At 45.1% G+C, this 16,911-nt stretch overlaps 1 protein-coding gene across 3 annotated transcripts in view; it reads left to right on the top strand.

Annotated features, from left to right (window-relative positions):
* The window catches only part of map1aa (microtubule-associated protein 1Aa), a 40,767-nt gene that overhangs the window by 20,901 nt on the left and 2,955 nt on the right, over nt 1–16,911 (top strand). For 2 of the 3 annotated variants that reach the window (XM_031848327.1, XM_031848328.1), the window contains 4 exons: nt 7,252–7,334; nt 8,932–9,072; nt 9,163–16,027; nt 16,485–16,711. In XM_031848327.1, coding sequence (XP_031704187.1) covers nt 7,252–7,334; nt 8,932–9,072; nt 9,163–16,027; nt 16,485–16,711 — 7,316 coding nt within the window. Of the gene's footprint in view, nt 1–7,251; nt 7,335–7,371; nt 7,391–8,931; nt 9,073–9,162; nt 16,028–16,484; nt 16,712–16,911 lie in introns of those variants that run through there. The other variant, XM_031848329.1, reaches the window with a different exon arrangement.

Here is a 16,911-nt window from a genome sequence, read left to right as displayed (position 1 = left end):
TTTTTTCCCCCTTAATAATAAAAACCTTCATTTAAAAACTGCATTTTGTGTTTACTTGTGTTATCTTTGTCTAATATTTAAATTTGTTTGATGATCTGAAACATTTAAGTGTGACAAACAAAAAATAAGAAATCGGGAAGGGGGCAAACACTTTTTCACACAACTGTACATACACAGCAAACAAAATGAATACAACATTGGCACGCAAAAATATGGCGATCCTATGCTGCATTGACTTTCCCCACCTCTTGTAGTTTGATTTCTTTCCACTCGTCTGAAAGAAGACACGATATGGAAGTAAAATTGCTCAAAATTAGACGTATGTTAACTGTAATGAATGTTTTTACCTGAAGTCCGGTTATGATGGGTTTTAAAATACGTACACCATACATATAAAACCAAAATGTAACAATGTCCTCTGTGGATATATCTCCATAAAAGATTTATATGTGCTATAATTAGGGACCTTAATGTGACTCAGTCATTTAGCTTATCATGGTATATCATGGTATGCTGCTGCTGCACCACTTGTTCAGCCCTTTGATTATTTCCCTCCAGACCTGAAAGCTGTTAACACATCCGGCGGTAAAAAGCAGCAGGTATACAAATCTCCTGCATGTCACAGTTACGTCTCTCCGAGGAAATGTACGCTGGCTTTTTTTTTGTCCCTGTTGCTCGGAGTCATGATTCACTTCAATGTTTAATTTCCTGCAGCTGCAGCAGTGCTATACGGTGAACTGAGCTGGTTTATGTGTTGTGGTCAGTTTATGTGTTCTGCACAGCCTGATGGACTAAGAGTTCATTGATGAACCAGGAGAGGAAACAGTGATTTACCTGGGTACCGATCAATCACGTTCCCGCCCACAGAAGAAAAATCAGCTCTGCTTTGGTTCCACACATTTGGTTTGTGCGATCTGTTGGCACTGTTGAGCTGTTTTAAACCAACAACTATCAGAAAACTGTAACGTTGAACTCCGATGTCACCATCCAGCCAAACTTACCTTGATCCAGAGGGAAACATTTCAACAGCTATTGGATGTATGGCGATGAACTTTAGCTCAGACGTTCATGTTTCCCAACAGTCTTTGGTGTTGTGAAGTGGACTTGTTACGGCCGCTCCGTTACATTATTATTTTAGCACAAGCATGATCTTTATTCAGACCTTTACCGAGTACTTTTGTTGCCTAAACCTAACACATGTTTTCACAACGTTAACCACGTGGCATTGTGTGTTTAGTTAGTGAAAAGTAAGTAAGCTTCATCCTCTGGGAAACATGAATGTTTGTATCAAAGTTCATTGTAATCCATGATATTTGTTGAGATATACGACTAACTGACATCCCAGAGCTACCCCGGCAGCATGGCTAAAATGTACATTAAAGCATTTCCACACAAAGCAGCTCTTGTAAATAAAGTAAAAATCCTAAATTGACCACATTTGACTGCGTAAGTGACAAACAGTGATTAACTTATGCAGAGATAATTACTGCATGGCCAGACAGTGCCGATAACCCCACTCATTATATTCACATTCAGCTTTCCCTGCCGTGACTAATTACCTTCTCGAAGACTCTGACGAGTCATTAAAAGGGGAAACTTATTGCTTTCGTCAAAAACAAAAAGGTATCATTCATCACGCTGCCACTCAAAATGAACTGGCTTATAGGTTATTAACTAAATCTGCTGCCAGCTGGAAACCGAACGAGCAGCTCGACTTTTCTAACTCGACTCAATCTGAATCTGAATCTTACAACAAGTGGGCTTTTGGAATCAACATTGCCGGGTTGTATGTAAGGTTAGAAAAGCGAATTGTGTTGCGTGAGTCAGTTATCCAGTCAGGATATCTAACAATATCTGTTGAGTATTTATATTTCATGTTCTCACTGAAGAATATGTCTGTGTGAGTCCAGAGTCAGCGCCGCTTTTTTGTTGACGTTATGTCACTAGTGAAAATGCTGAACCAGCCGCAGGCCACGTGTTCCTGTTGTATTTCTAACCACTGTGGGCAGCCTGTGGGAGGATGTGGAGTCACACAGAGTGACATATACGGGACATGGTCCACTTTTACCACACAAATAATCACAAAGTCACAGCTGACATCTCTCTCGGCCTCGGGTGGGATACCAGTATGCGAAGCTGTAGCAACAAGTGTGCAGAGAGTGTGTGCAGAGTGTGTCGGACGGTATAGCGGTTGACAAACCATTTCCCATCATGCACCAGAGGCGCGGATGTGTGGGCGCCATTCCTCAATGCTATGAAACGCCCACTCATTCTCAGACATCTCTCTTAGATTTTCAGGTTTACTTCTGCACCATCTCGCTTTGTAAAGCTCAGCCAAAAACAAGACAGAACCTGAGGATTTACCTCCAGAGGAGTATTGTGTGTTTGCATAAACTAATATACGACGCTAAACCTTCACAGACGAGACAAAAAGAAACCATGTAATTCTCAAAGCACCCACAGAGGGTGATGAGCCTTGGTGCCGCTGTGCTATCTGCACCGATTTAAATGAGATAATATGCAGACATTTTGCACAAAATTGGCCACTTTCTTTGCAAACGAGCCTCATTGTAATAACAGTCCAATTCACAGTGACAGTGACATTTTTAGTGTTTTCAGAGAGTCTGTGGGAAGTGAAGCGCATTTATAAAAGGTGTCATGCCCAGACTTTCCAGTGATCATCGCGGCAGTGATTGTAGCCGGGTCAAGGTGATGTAACTCATTCATTTTGGGGATGCAGTGACAAGGAGAAAAAAGGGAAAAAAAAGAATTAAAAATAAGGTTATTATATAAACTAATTATTTCTTCCCTCCCCCTCCGCAAAAAAAGAGCAAATCACACTCCGCTGCAAAACTTTATTGGAGTGTTTGCGCTGTAATATCAGCGCAATATCTTTTGTGCCTCAGACCTTGAGACGGGGCAGATAGCGGTTCCAAGGATCCACAATTCATCAGCAGCCACAAGGCCTACTTTATCACAGTAACCACTATATTGTACGATATAGGGACATTTTTTAAATTGTCGACTTATAACTTCAGTTTTGTTAACGCTATCAACGCTACGTATATGGACATAACCCACGTTATTGATTGTCCAAAAAAAGAAAGGACAAACAACCACCAGTCCGGTGTTCAACATCGATTGTTATTGTGACGCGTTCCTGACGGCTTTCCTAAACCGAATTAAGTGGTTTTGATGCCTTAAACTAACTGTAGCATAATGTCGTCACGAGAAAGAAGCAAAGCTGTGCGACACGAAAGAAATCAGAGACCATTCGTGTTGCTCAGCACGAAACCAATAGATTTGATTTTGTGACTATTTCAAGGACTGCTGGGAGACTGTGTTGGGACATAACCTCAAACCTTTTTGCGTTATCAACTTATCGTACGATATATGGACATTATATCGTCCAACAGAATTAGTCAATTAATCATTCTTTCCACAGAATCACACAATCTTTCTCATGAGGTAGATTTGAGATTTCTTTAAAACTATCCATAGTCCATCGGCTGAAATCAAGTAATATAATAAACAGCTAGAAAACAGTGTGACAATTGATATCTCAAAATTACATTTCTCGTAAGTTTAAGACAGTAAATCATTAATAATTATGAGATACAAAAGTCTTAATCAGAAAAATAGAAAACAAAGATGCAGTATTGGCAGAATTGTCATTAAAAGCATTTGCAGGTCTTCATGGTGATGGAGAGTCTACAGGGCTGTAGTACAGTATGTCAGATCGTTTTTTTACAGCCGAAAGCCTGAATCCTTTCTTCCCCTCCATCATTATCCAGTTGTCATGAGGGAAACTGTACCGGTCTGATGCACCAGCCATAATCTCAAGTGTGTGTTACTGGAGTCACTTCACCCCTCAGACCCAACAGAGGCTCACAATTTTACGAGCATCCATCCTCCCTCAGTTAATCTTCCATTACGCGTCTGTCGCATTCAGCCCGATGAGAGCCACAGAGGCCCAGACGATGTCGGTTTCCATGATAACAGTCTGAATGATGTGTGGGCACACAAGTGGCTTTACAGCAGATTGTCCCCTGGACAGCTTGAAATAGGAATGAGAGGAGTGAGGCGGTTAATAGGCTTCTCAGAGCGTTTGTATTAGTGGGCTGGAAAGGCGGCATTTTGTCTCCACCATAGACTGAATAGAAGAACGTAGTCGTAGTCGTCGAGACGCCATTCATTGGTTTGTGGACTGATGGTTTTGAAGCCAAGAGTTCGACGATTTGGCCGTCATCATCTTGACTTTTTTGCAACAAGTGAACAGAAGTGACCATATTTTGAATGAGGAGTGACGTAGAGACGCCGTATACGTCTCTGGTAGAGACCTGTCAATCACCGTGTAGCCCCGCCCTAAAGCATCCCCTGCTTTATGGTCTGTTTGACTCTAAATGGACCATAATGTACTAAATGAACATCATGCTGTATTGAAGAAGACTTGAAACTAGAGATTGAGACCATAAACTCATGTTTACAATGTTTACTGAGGTAATAAATCAAGAGAGAAGTAGAGTCATTTTCTCATAGACTTCTATACAACCAGAGGAGTCGCCCCCTGGTGGACACTAGAGAGAATGCAGCTTTAATAGACACTTCAGCATTGACTTCACTCTTCAGACCCGGAGGTTGACGCCTGGTCACCACACAGCAAGGAATCATGGGCAACGTGAGCACCAGAGCCCCACCTCTCAAAGACTTCCTGTTTCTAAAGCATTTAAAAGCAAATTAGCCTATTTTGTATAATCCATAGACGTGTAAATGGTGTTTTTATCAGTGAACTATTTGTCACATTTTTACGTTATTTAGTCAGGAATTTAAGAATGTATTCAGTGTGTCATTCTGTTCAACACATTTACATGATGAAATGATTTTATCTTTATGACTCTGGTGGTCAACAGTCAACAGAAAAGAGGTTCGTACCTCCTTCTCCTCTCTCGTCGTACGACGTGAAACGGTTGTGTTTTCCTTCCAGCAGCACTTTTGTCTGTCAGATGTCTCCGCTATCTGGTGTCATAACAGTTCAGTCTGATGTCACGACAGTTGAAGGCGCTAAAAGAGATGAGATAATGATTACGAAGTCAATGAAAGGCTCACCTAGGAGGTCAGAAAGCCCTCCTTCAAGTAAAGCTGCCAGAGGTAGAGTTGGTTTCAAACCAGGCCGGTGATTTGAAATAATAGCAATATTTCACAAGAATTAGTTTTTTTGTTTCTTCTTTCGTACCCTGTTAATTAACTTACAACCATCCAGATTACTTACAAACTCTAAACTCAAAATCTGGGCTTGGGAACCACTGAATGCCATGAATACCATGAATACTGAACTGAAGGTTAGAATACAGCGCATGGCACAAATGTAATCTTTAAAACATGATGTCTCTGTACCTTCAAAGCAGCCTGAAAGTCCAACAAAGTAATAAATCCTTAAACTTAAGGGGTCCACAAAGGGTCCAACATTGAAGCAGCAGTCCATTTGTTTTCATTTAAGCGAACCTCCCTCAAAACCGGGGTGTCGACGGACTCGTCAACTATTTAATAATCCCAATTATCTCTGCTAGCATTGTTGCTGGAAATATTCATGAAATAGAGCCACAGTTTTGTACCGTTTTCTGCCACATTGTTTGCTGACTGGGCCCGAACGCAGCTGTTACTGGTCTGCAATCACTGAGAGCCAATCAGCTGGTGATTAGAGATCAGTTTCAGTAATAAAGTGCTGAAACATGGAGCTCAGTGTTTAACATTTAACACCAAGCACTTTCATTCGCATCATTAAAGCAAGTGTCCAGCAAATAATGAGTTTGCAGTCTTCATTAACGTACTGAGAAGAACATAAAAAAAGACCTAGATGTCAGTATTGGTGTTGTTTGTTTGTTTTACATTCAAACCGTCTCCTGGGTTCAGAAAGAAAAGGGGAAAACCCACAACATATCAGTTCCACTCTACTTGTTTGATCAGCAGCTGAACAAATCCAGATTGTGAACTCATTTCAGACAGCATCTATGAAGCCGCATGAATCTGACTCGTCGTCTGACACTTATACCTCCCCCCAGATGTTACATTGCAAAGTGTGCCTCACGTATCCGTGACCTATAACACATAAATATTACGCCATCAAGTGCTGGATTTATCTTTCCCTCCCCTCTCGTTGCCTCCTCTTCCGGCAGAAGAAGGAGACATAAACACACTGTGACAGCTCCTTCACTGTTTTTTTTGGACAGCAACATCCTTCGTGCTAAATATAGATCCCACTGTGATGGAGCTGCTTATAATGCTGCTGCTCTGCCACTCGCCTTCACCTCCTGTACTATGTGATGCTGCGTGCATACTTTCATGCAGTACCAGCATCCCCTCCCTCTCGCAGAAATGCTGCAATGCGTCTCCCTCAGCCAAGACTGGGTCAGTGTAACTCAGCCAGCAGCGACGGCCAGAGAAGCGTCCCCATAGCAACTGCCAAAGAGGCTTATTATTTATATTTTTTTTGTTGTGATTGTGTATGAAAAGAGCATATTTCCAGGATTAAACTTGTCTGGGGGGGGCTTTATTAAAGTGGAGAAATAAGATGGCATGTGAACAGGGAGAGGAGACGGGGTGGGGTCTGAGGATGCTTGTGCACGGCCACATGTGCAGAGTGACGGGCGTTGTTCTGTCAGTACATGACGCCGCTCGTTCATGGTGTTAGAGATTGTTTCTCTTCTAGTTTATTTGTTCAACCAGCAGCTCGGTTTAAAGCAGTTCGCCTTAAGAGTTCTGTCTTTAGAAATAGAACTTAAGGTAGTACTACTATTAACGTAGTATGATGGTCAGAGCGGCGGCCATTTTTATGTGTATCGTTCAATTTGTATAATCCAAATAAGCTGCAAAACTAATGACATTCAGCCTAAGCTGTGCCGTGTTGGTGCTAATTAGCAACTACTGGAATGCTAACATGCTGATGATGAACGTGTTGAACATTATTCCTGCAAAACATTAGCATGTTAGCGTTAACGTTAGCATCCTGACACTAGCATTTAGCTCAAAAGTACAACCTCACAGACTCGTCTAGATCTAACAAAACAATTTTATTGATTTCACACGGTCTGACAGTGATATATGTATTCTGTATCAGCCTATTCTAGGTCTTTATTAAAGCTAAATGATGATTAAACTGTGGATTTTATCCTGTAATGACAGCAGCCCCGTCAGAAGAAGGCCTGTTATTGGACCTTGGTGTCATAATGTTTTTATTATCTGTGTTTCCTGCAGGTCAGCGGATTCTCCAGTATCAGAGTGATGTCCTGGAGACAGTGGTGTTGGTGAACCCATCAGAGGAGACCGCAGCCTCAGAAGTGAGTCACACCTGGACAACACAGACAAAACCACAGATTCCTGCAGGACATGTTCGGTATTCTTATTTCTGGCCATTATTATTTTGTTTCACCATTCAGCCCCAATGGGAGGTCCATGTCTCTCCTGCTAGTGCTCATCGCTCAGTTGATTAACAGGAACACACTCAGTGTGAGACACAGACACTTCTTTGTGTTATAAATAAACCCACTCAGATGCCTCAGATTTGACTGTCAGTGTTAAAAAGTAATAGTCAGTTGTTAGTTTCGCCTTTGACTGCTGGTGAAATTTAAATAACAAACAAAAAAACTCGTAGTTTTCATTATTATTTTTGTCTAGAGTAGTATGACAAACAGCAGCTGATATTTGAACCTGCTAAAGAAACCCTGATTGTCTGAAAACACACTGAACTGTTTATTTATTCTTAATGCTGCAGCAAATTCAGCTTCTCATTGAGACAATGATTTATCAATTACAAAAATAACGTGCCTTTTGCTGGGTGAAATTAAAGGTCCAGTGTGTAGCATCTTGGGGGGTCTATCAGCAGAAATGGAATATAATATTCATAACTATGTTTTCATGAGTCTATAATCACCTGAAACTAAGAATCGCTGTCTTTGTTTGCTTAGAAAGATAATTCTTATCTTCATAGACAGCAGGTCCTCTTCACAGTCTTATAGTCTTCTACAGTAGCCTAGAACAGACAAACCAAACATCGGTTCTAGAGGGACCGTAGTTTTCCAATCACATGTTTTTATGCTCATTTGGAGATATCACATTAGAAAAGCTGTATTTGACATAAACTTCCATTTTCACAGGAAATAACTTGGTTAGATTTAGTAATACACTTGTTTTAGGTTGTTTGTAACATAGTTAAGTAGGTCGTATTATGACCCAGAAATGCTATGTTACGTAACCTAATTAACTACACTACGCCAATGTGGAAGTGTCTTAAAACCTGCATTCTCTCTAGTGTCCACCAGGGGGCGACTCCTCTGGTTGTATAGAAGTCTATGAGAAAATGACTCTACTTCTCTCTTGATTTATTACCTCAGTAAACATTGTAAACATGAGTTTATGGTCTCAAGCTCTAGTTTCAAGTCTTCTTCAATACAGCATGATGTTCATTTAGTACATTATGGTCCATTTAGAGTCAAACAGAGCATAAAGCAGGGGATGCTTTAGGGCGGGACTACAGTGATTGACATGTCGTGGGTGCTACCAGAGCCGCATACGGCGTCTTTACGTCACTCTTCCACATTTCAGACTTCCGTTCATTGGTGACGATAAAAACACATTGGCGACGTCTATGAATTTGACGCGTAGGGCCGCTGACCAAGCTACAATACTTGATTTGGGACTGAGAACGGTTACACACGGATATATGTGAGATGATGTGAGCTTTGTTCCTTTGGGAAGCAGAATATTTACCAATTACATTGCTTGTTTGTTCACTACAAAAATATTTGTCTCATCTTTCCAGAACAGTAGCCCACATTTGACATTTTAGGTCTTATTTGGATGACTTATGCAAGATTTATTATTACAAAGCATCAATATTCGCAGTTGTTACAGTTGGTTATTCTGTACTCTACCCAGATTCGCTCTCTAATCACCGATTTTGCCGGGAATAAGTTGCTGATACTGAGCGGCCAGAGCTCTGAGCAGGGAGGCGACATCCTACTGCAAGCTGGAGCCTTCACCTGGCAGCACTTCTCCGACATCATCTCCAACCCTCAAGTAAGCAGATTGTGCTTTCTTTACAGTGTATGGATCAAGCTTACATGGACACATTATTTAGGCTGTTTTTAACTGTTACTGTGTTCCCAGGTAATTGAACACCTGTCGAAGGCCTCTTCAGAGCAGCCATCCAGGCTTACTGTTTCCTGTCAGGGAGACGGGGGCTGGAGCTCCCTTGGCCAAAGCCAGGAGCAGCAGTCATTTCAAAATCTTCTGGAATACCGCTTGAATCCCGAACCTCACCTCCCCGACATGGACGGAGTCACGGAGTTCACCGAGTATGTCTCAGAGACGGTTGATGTGCCGTCGTCCTTTGACCTCCTGGAGCCCCCGACCTCTGGAGGTTTTCTGAAGCTGTCCAAACCCTGCTGCTACATCTTCCCTGGAGGCCGAGGAGACTCCGCTCTGTTTGCCGTCAACGGATTCAACATCCTGGTGGATGGAGGGTCTGATCGGAAGTCTTGCTTCTGGAAGCTGGTTCGCCACCTGGACAGGATCGACTCCGTTCTGCTCACCCATATTGGTGCAGACAACCTCCCAGGCATCAATGGGTTGTTCCAGAGGAAGATTGCAGAGCAAGAAGAGGGGCGTAACCAAGGAAGTGGATCCAGCAGCAACGGCGAATGGATGAAGAACCAGATCTCTCCTGAGCTTGGGATTGTGTTTTTCAACGTCCCAGAGAAGCTTCGAATGCCTGAGTCCACGCTGAAAGTGAAGCGCAGCATTGAGGAGGCATCTCTTACCTTGCAGTACCTCAACAAGCTCGGTATCACACCAGAGCCTCTTCACAGGGTAGTCACCAACACTATTGAACCCATTACACTATTCCACAAACTTGGTGTGGGAAAGTTAGACATGTACGTCTTAAACCCTGTAAAGGAGAGCAAAGAGATGCAGTTTCTAATGCAGAAATGGGCTGGGAACAGCAAAGCCAAGACAGGGATTACGATGGCCAATGGAAAAGAAGGAGAAATATCTGTTCCCTATTTGACATCAGTTACCGCTCTTATTGTTTGGCTTCCTCACCGTCCAACAGAAAAGATAGTTAGGGTGCTCTTCCCTGGAAATGCACCGCAGAATAAAATCTTCGAGGGCCTTGAGAAACTGAAACACCTTGACTTCCTGCGATACCCTGTGGCTACTCAAAAAGACATATCATCTGGTGCCCCTCCTCCCATTATCAAACAGACAAAAATGAGATCAAGAACTGACAGCAAAGAGAGTCTCAAGTCTTCACCGAAACCACACCCTAAAACAACAAAGAAAGAAGCCAGTGGACATGACGAAGAGTCCAAGAGTGAAATCACGAAAGAGAATAAAGTGGAAAAGAAGGAAGAGAAGAAACTCAAAAGTCTAAAAGCCACCAAGCAACAGAAGAACAGTGAGGTGGCCCCTGTGGCAGGCAAGACGGAGAAAAAGAAAATATCCAAGGATACAACTGTCAAGAATGAAAAAGCGTCCAAAATGGACGAAAAGAAAGACAAAGAGAAAAAAGAAATCAAGAAAGAGAAACGTGAAGTAAAGAAAGATGAAAATATAAGAAAAGAAGAGAAAAAGGAAAGTAAAGCCAAGGAGAATAAAAAGAAGGACCCAAGTAAACCGGAGCTGAGAAAAATCACTAAACCTGACCTGAAGCCGCTCACCCCTGAAGTGAGAAAAACTCTGCATAAGGCTAAGACTCAGGCTAAGCCCAAGACTGACAAAAACAAAGCAGTGAAAGAGGAAGCGCATGAGAAAAAGCCAGTCCCAAAGAACATCCCAGAGGAGATCGCAGCAGCAGCTTTGGCTGACAGGTCCATTGTTTCCTCCCCAGAGGACCTCACTGAGGACTTTGAGGCTCTGAAACAAGAAGATCAGTCCAAAGTTAAGACTGAGCCAATCCAGAATGATGTGATGTTTGGGCATTCACTCCATACAGATACTAAAGTCCCGTCTTTAGTTTTCAGTGATGAGAAAGTCACATCACCAGCTACTGATACAAAATCGGCTTCGCCCAAATCCCCTGTTGAACAGATAGAAGACAACAAAGACAAAGGCGCTTCGGTACGCATTGCAGCCGCTGAAAAGAAGGAAGTGAGTGATATCTTTGACAAGAAGTACGAAGAGGAGAAAATGGAGAAATATAACAAATATCCTGCAAAGGACGACATAAGAGACAGATCGAAGAAGAGCGACAGCTCAGAGGAGGAGGGTGATGTCATTGAAAAAGCTGACCTTGAAGGAACGGAAGACGATGAGGTCCTGAAATATAAAACAGAGGAGGCAAAAAGGGAAAAAACTGGAAAGGAGTGGGACACCAAGCCAGCTGACCCAAAACCTCCATCAACCACAGCCCTGTCAAGTCAAGTAGCAGCCTCCGCCTCAGAGCAGTTCTCCTTCATCCAAGACGAAACCATCCCCGGCTACTCCGAGACTGAGCAGACCATCTCTGATGAGGAGATCCATGAGGAACCAGAAGATAGGATCCCACAGCTGCGCTACGATGTGGGCTCCTATGACATCTCTGTCCCTGACATCCCCGGTACCTTTGACTCCATGCACGGTATAAAAGAGATGAAGTACTCCGCCGTGTCTGACGTCAAACCCAAAGCCTTCATGGGAGGTCACGAGCCTGAACTTGCACCATACCCCGCCATCATTGCCGCTCCTCTTGCAGAGGAGGAGCACATCTCCTCGGCGACCTCCATCACAGAATACGACAAACTGTCGTCCTTTGCCACGTCTGTAGCCGAGGACCAGTCGATAGCCTCTGTGACGGCGCCTCAGACCGAGGAAGCTGGGAAGAACTCTCTCCTGCTGGACCCCATCAACAGTATCCCCTTGCGCGCTGAGGCCACCCAGGGGAAGGACTATCTCAACTCAGCGGGAACCATTTCACCCACCTCCTCTCTGGAGGACGACAAGTGCTTCAAGTCCCCTTCCTCTGATGAGTACCAGCCCAACATTCCTGAGATGGAAGGTGATGCAAAGATCAAATCGGTCCACGAAGAAGAAGACGACGAGGAGGACGAGGATCAGACTCCTAATGTCGATATTCCTCTGGGTAAACTCCAAGAGGGCTACGAACATGCAGCCTTCATGATGCTTCAGGAGAAGCAGAAATCTCCTTCTGCCACTTTTTCTCCTCCTCTCTTTTCTACCATGCAGTACTCTCCCACACAGGCTGTCAAAGAAAACCAGTCTCTCTTTAGCTCAGAGGGGTTTAAGACTGATATAAAGCCTATTTCACCCCCTCCGTCTTTCTCCCCTGGGTTAGAATTAGAGTCCCACAGGCAGGACAGTGAGGAAAGATGTCTAAGTCCAGATGACAGCACCATGAAACTGGCCTCACCCACACAGTCTGTGCCGACAAGCAGTGGCTACTCTCCGACAGAAGAGAAACCCTTTAAGACAGAAGACAAAGATGAAGCAGCGATAGATTTTAAATCAGCCATCGTCTCAGACAGTACCGCATTTATCGGTGACAAGACAGCGTCTGACAAGTCCGATGAATCCAGTGAAGACAATGAGGAGGAAGATGACTCTTACACCAAAAAGAATCTACAGCCCACTGTTAAGGCCAAGCTTATGGAGGCAAAAGAGGGGTGCTTCTTGGATGACGACTTCGCCTCTGAGGCAAAATCTTCAAAGATAGAAACAGAAGTCAAGAGCTCCGACAAGACACAAGTGTCTTTCAGCACAGAGATACCGAAACCTCAAGTGATGTACTCAGATGAAGATGAAAAAGATGATGATTTCCATAGTGGGGAAGGGTCCCATAAGCCCTTATCAACAGATCAAAGTAAAGTAGACTTAGAAAAGGAAAGCGCAGAGGAAACAGATGTCGCTTTAAAGGAGCACGAGAAAAGTGTTCATTTCAGTCTCTATAATTTTCCAGAGAAGGCGAGCAAAGAAAAGGCGGTGTATATAAGACAGGACACGCCCTATGTGCATGGCAAAACGTTCTCTTACAGTGACATTTACGGCTCAGTGGACTCAGATTCATATCGTCAGGAGTCTGTAGATAAAGTGGAGAAGAACACTGCAAAAGGTGGAGTGGATTCGCAGAAACCAGAGCCCCCGGCCCCGGTAACAGCCACGGACAAGATGTCAGAGAAGGAGGGATTTACCGTCTCTTATGAAAAAGAGTCCTCCGCCTCACCGTGGCTCGACTCAAAGAGCACTTCTGCTATACCTCCATTTGAAGAGGTCCAAAGAGAGGAGGCATTTAAATACAACACAAGTTGCCGATTCCCTTCAGTGGCTGATAGACCCGAGTCCTCGTCCACTTCTTTGTCACCAGAAAAAGACGATTCCTTTAAAAGCCACACTGACGGCACGAAGCCCCCGAAGTATTCCTCGATGACAGCGTTTGATGATGCTGGCGCAGGCTATGGTGAGAAAGGAGGGTGTTTGGAGGTGGACATGCGAAAACTGACAGCAAGGGATGAGGAGGACTATGATGACGATGTTGTCGATGAAGACTATGATGACGACGAAGACGAAGATGATGAGGAGGACAACGGCGAGGGTGCGGTTGATTCCGACATGGAGAAAGGCGCCAAAGAGAAGTCCGAGAAGGAAGTAAAAAGTCCAATCAGTGAAATGTTTGGCTCAAAGAGGCCTGAATTTATGGTTTCTATGGCTGGATACGGCTACAACAGCCAGGGGAAGCCGAGCAGCTCTAGCTTGCTCACAAAGACCGAACACGAAGCGAAGATTGACTCTTCATCCTTCAGCGGAAAGCCAACAGATTTAGGAGCTACAGGTTTCTCTGGCTACTCCTCAGGGTTTGAGTGCTCATATGGGAGTGGTGAGAAAGACTCATTTTATTCAAGTCAGACCACAGACAAAGGTAAAGAGGATTTCACTTTGAAATCAACAGAGGACAGTTATTACGAGAATCAAAAAGCTGATGCTGATATTGACAAACAGAAAACACCAGACCTTCTGAGTAAGACATCACTGGACACAAGCTTTCAGTACACGACCACCGCTGCCCCTGGGTACTCTTCGTCTTCGGCCTATAGCTACTCCTCGTCCACCTCTGGCTCCCTCTCCACCAGCCGTCAGTTCGGAGAGGAGCTGGAGACGCCCGCCGAGCCTCTCTTTGAGTACTCCTCCTTTAAAGATGAACAGGTCATGGACTCTTCCTTCTCCGGCTCCGCTGGCGCCAAAGACGACTATCTAGAAGTGTCCGAGAAACAGTTTAAAGCTACAACTGCGGCCGAGTCCACCTCCAGTTTAGCTCGTTTCTCACCCCTCAGCCCATTTCAGGAGGTCAAGTCCTTCCCCTCACTATCGTCCGCTGCCTTTGCAGAAGACAAGAAGGAGCAAAAGACCATATCAGATGGAGTCACGGACAAAGGCCCTCAATCGGACTGCTTCTATAAGCCTGAATGGTCTAAAGGGTCCAAGCTTGACACGGCTGTTGGGTTTGGGGCCTCAGCAGGACCGTTTGCTCAACATTCAGAGATCTCCAAAGACAAAGAGGCGGCCAGTGCCGCCCTGTTCGGTGTTACTTCCTCACCGCGCCCTGACATAGAAGGCAAACATTACTTTGAGGAGACGGACAGCAGCGAGGAAGAGGATGAGGAGGCTTACATGCGTGAGATGACTCGGAGGTCGCCCTCCGGCGGCCTGGCTGGTAGCCTCTCATTTTCTGACAAGCCTGTCGCTCCAGCTGCCAGTGAAAAGACAGCTGGTGCTCTCCCCGATGTTCTCGGCTCCTATATGTCCTCGCCTCTCCAGGCCAACAAGTCTGACACAGTCAACGGCCCCACGGAGGTCGGCGCAAGCGCCACCTCGATGCCTGCTAGTGCAGCAGCCAGTGGTGCATCTTCAGGCCAAGCCAAGGTGGAGCCCAGAGAGGCAGCAGCAGCTTACAGGAGCTCTTTTGAGTGGGAGATGTCAAAGTCCCAGATGGGGATGGTGCCCGGAGACTCCCCTCCCCATTACCGTCACGATGATGAGTTCGAAGAGGCGTGTGAGATGGAGCCAGAGCACCCGGCCCGCCCGCTGTCTCTCTCTACAACCGATCAGCCATTTCGCTCTCCGTTCTACGCCGAGGAGTGCAGCCGAGGAGGGCAGGACGATGAGGATGACGACGACGACAGTGATCAGGATCTTGCTGGTGATGTGCCCATGGGAGCCACCTCCTCATACGGCAGTCGCAGCTCTCCTGGGTATTCCTCCTCCGAGTACAGGCAGCCCAAACAGGACCTCTCGCCATCCTTCATCAACCCGTGCATGCGGAAATTATCCAGCGACGACGACGATGAGGAGCGTGAACGCAGAAGTGATCAATCGCAAGAGGCCGATGGGCACGATCTTTCAGTCAAGAGAAGGGCTCACAAGCAGCCCCATCATCACAGCGGCTCTCTGCACCAAGCCGGCGGTACGTTGCCAGTGCTGGGTCTGGCCACAGAGGACACACCGCCCACCTCAGTCAGCGAGTCTTCAGCCTCTCAGTCAGACTCCGATGTCCCTCCAGGCACCGAGGAGTTCCCCTTGGTCACCGGCGAGGGCAACATGGACTCAGATGAGGATGCAGACTACATGCCCGTTGATAAATTATCCGCCACGGGAGGAGGCAACCATCATTCCTCTGGGAGGACCAACGACCCTCCTCCTGCTCCCCTCGTGGACCCCTACCCTCACCCACCACGCCCGGATGTTTGCATGGTGGATCCCGACTCCCTGGATAACGGCGTAGTTAAGAAGGAGCCAAAAGCCAAGGGCTTAAAGAAGACTTCCGGGAAAACCAAATCAGCATCTCCGGCCAGGCGCAAGAGGTCTCCCATGCCTGTCAAACAGATGCCGTCTCCTCGCAGCGCTTCGCTGAAGAAGAAGGAGGCAGACAAGAGCTCTCGTATGTCTCGTCTGTCGGACGGACAGGGCTCCAAAGACGATGACCTCTCCAGGTCGAGCTACAACCCCGGCAAGACGCTGACGAATGGTGTCAAGAGCAGTTCAGGTGAGAAAATGTTATTCAATTCTACAAAACTAAAATAATTTGCACATAGTTTTTTATTTGATATTGTATTGGTTTATTTGGCAGGGACAGTGCACATTACTAAAACATTCCTGTAAATGCGCCAGAGTTAGCCAAGAGCCTATTTTTCATAATATGAGTAGATACATCATTCAGGACACTTTCATACAACATTGTCAAGTACTATCAAGACACGTAACACAGAGGCTCATACAACGACACATGTAAAGCAAGTAAATGAGAGATAATTATGTTAAATAGAAACATGGACTACAGACAAGAGTATGTTGCATTGTTAGACACTAAAAACAGACATGTCGGAAGCACAAAACATAAAAGCATACAGAGTGTAGAAAATATATAAATCAGTCTGACAACAACAAACAACAATAAAAGACATGTATGCATGGTGACAGCTTGGTTTTGTTCTCCCACTCAGGTTCTCAGAAGTCCGGGTCTGCAGGTGCTCCTGGCCTTCCTATTTATGTGGACTTGGCCTACATTCCCAACCACTGCAGTGCCAAGAACGTGGACCAAGAGTTTTTCAAACGCGTTCGCTCTGCGTACTATGTGGTCAGCGGGAACGACGCGGCGAGCGGCGAACCCGGCCGAGGAGTCCTCGATGCACTGCTGGACGGCAAAGCTCAGTGGGGATCGAACCTACAGGTAAGAGTTTTCACGCTGAGATTGACGTGTATTCTAGAATGATCCACTTATTTACGTGTGTTTCAGGGTTTAAAATGATCACCTGTCCAGTGGCGATTTTGGTATGAAGATTTTGGTGGGGCCACACAATATTCATACAAGAAAGTTTGATGATGCAATTCAAACATACCATAGATATATCACATCGAACCATTCTCTCA

The sequence above is a fragment of the Anarrhichthys ocellatus genome, unplaced genomic scaffold (genome assembly GCF_004355925.1).
Source record: "Anarrhichthys ocellatus isolate YVR2014 unplaced genomic scaffold, GSC_Weel_1.0 scaffold8, whole genome shotgun sequence".
In the NCBI taxonomy this organism is placed as follows: domain Eukaryota; kingdom Metazoa; phylum Chordata; class Actinopteri; order Perciformes; family Anarhichadidae; genus Anarrhichthys; species Anarrhichthys ocellatus.
The sequence above is the reverse complement of the archived record's forward strand: the minus strand, read 5'-3'. Positions and strand labels throughout refer to the sequence as shown.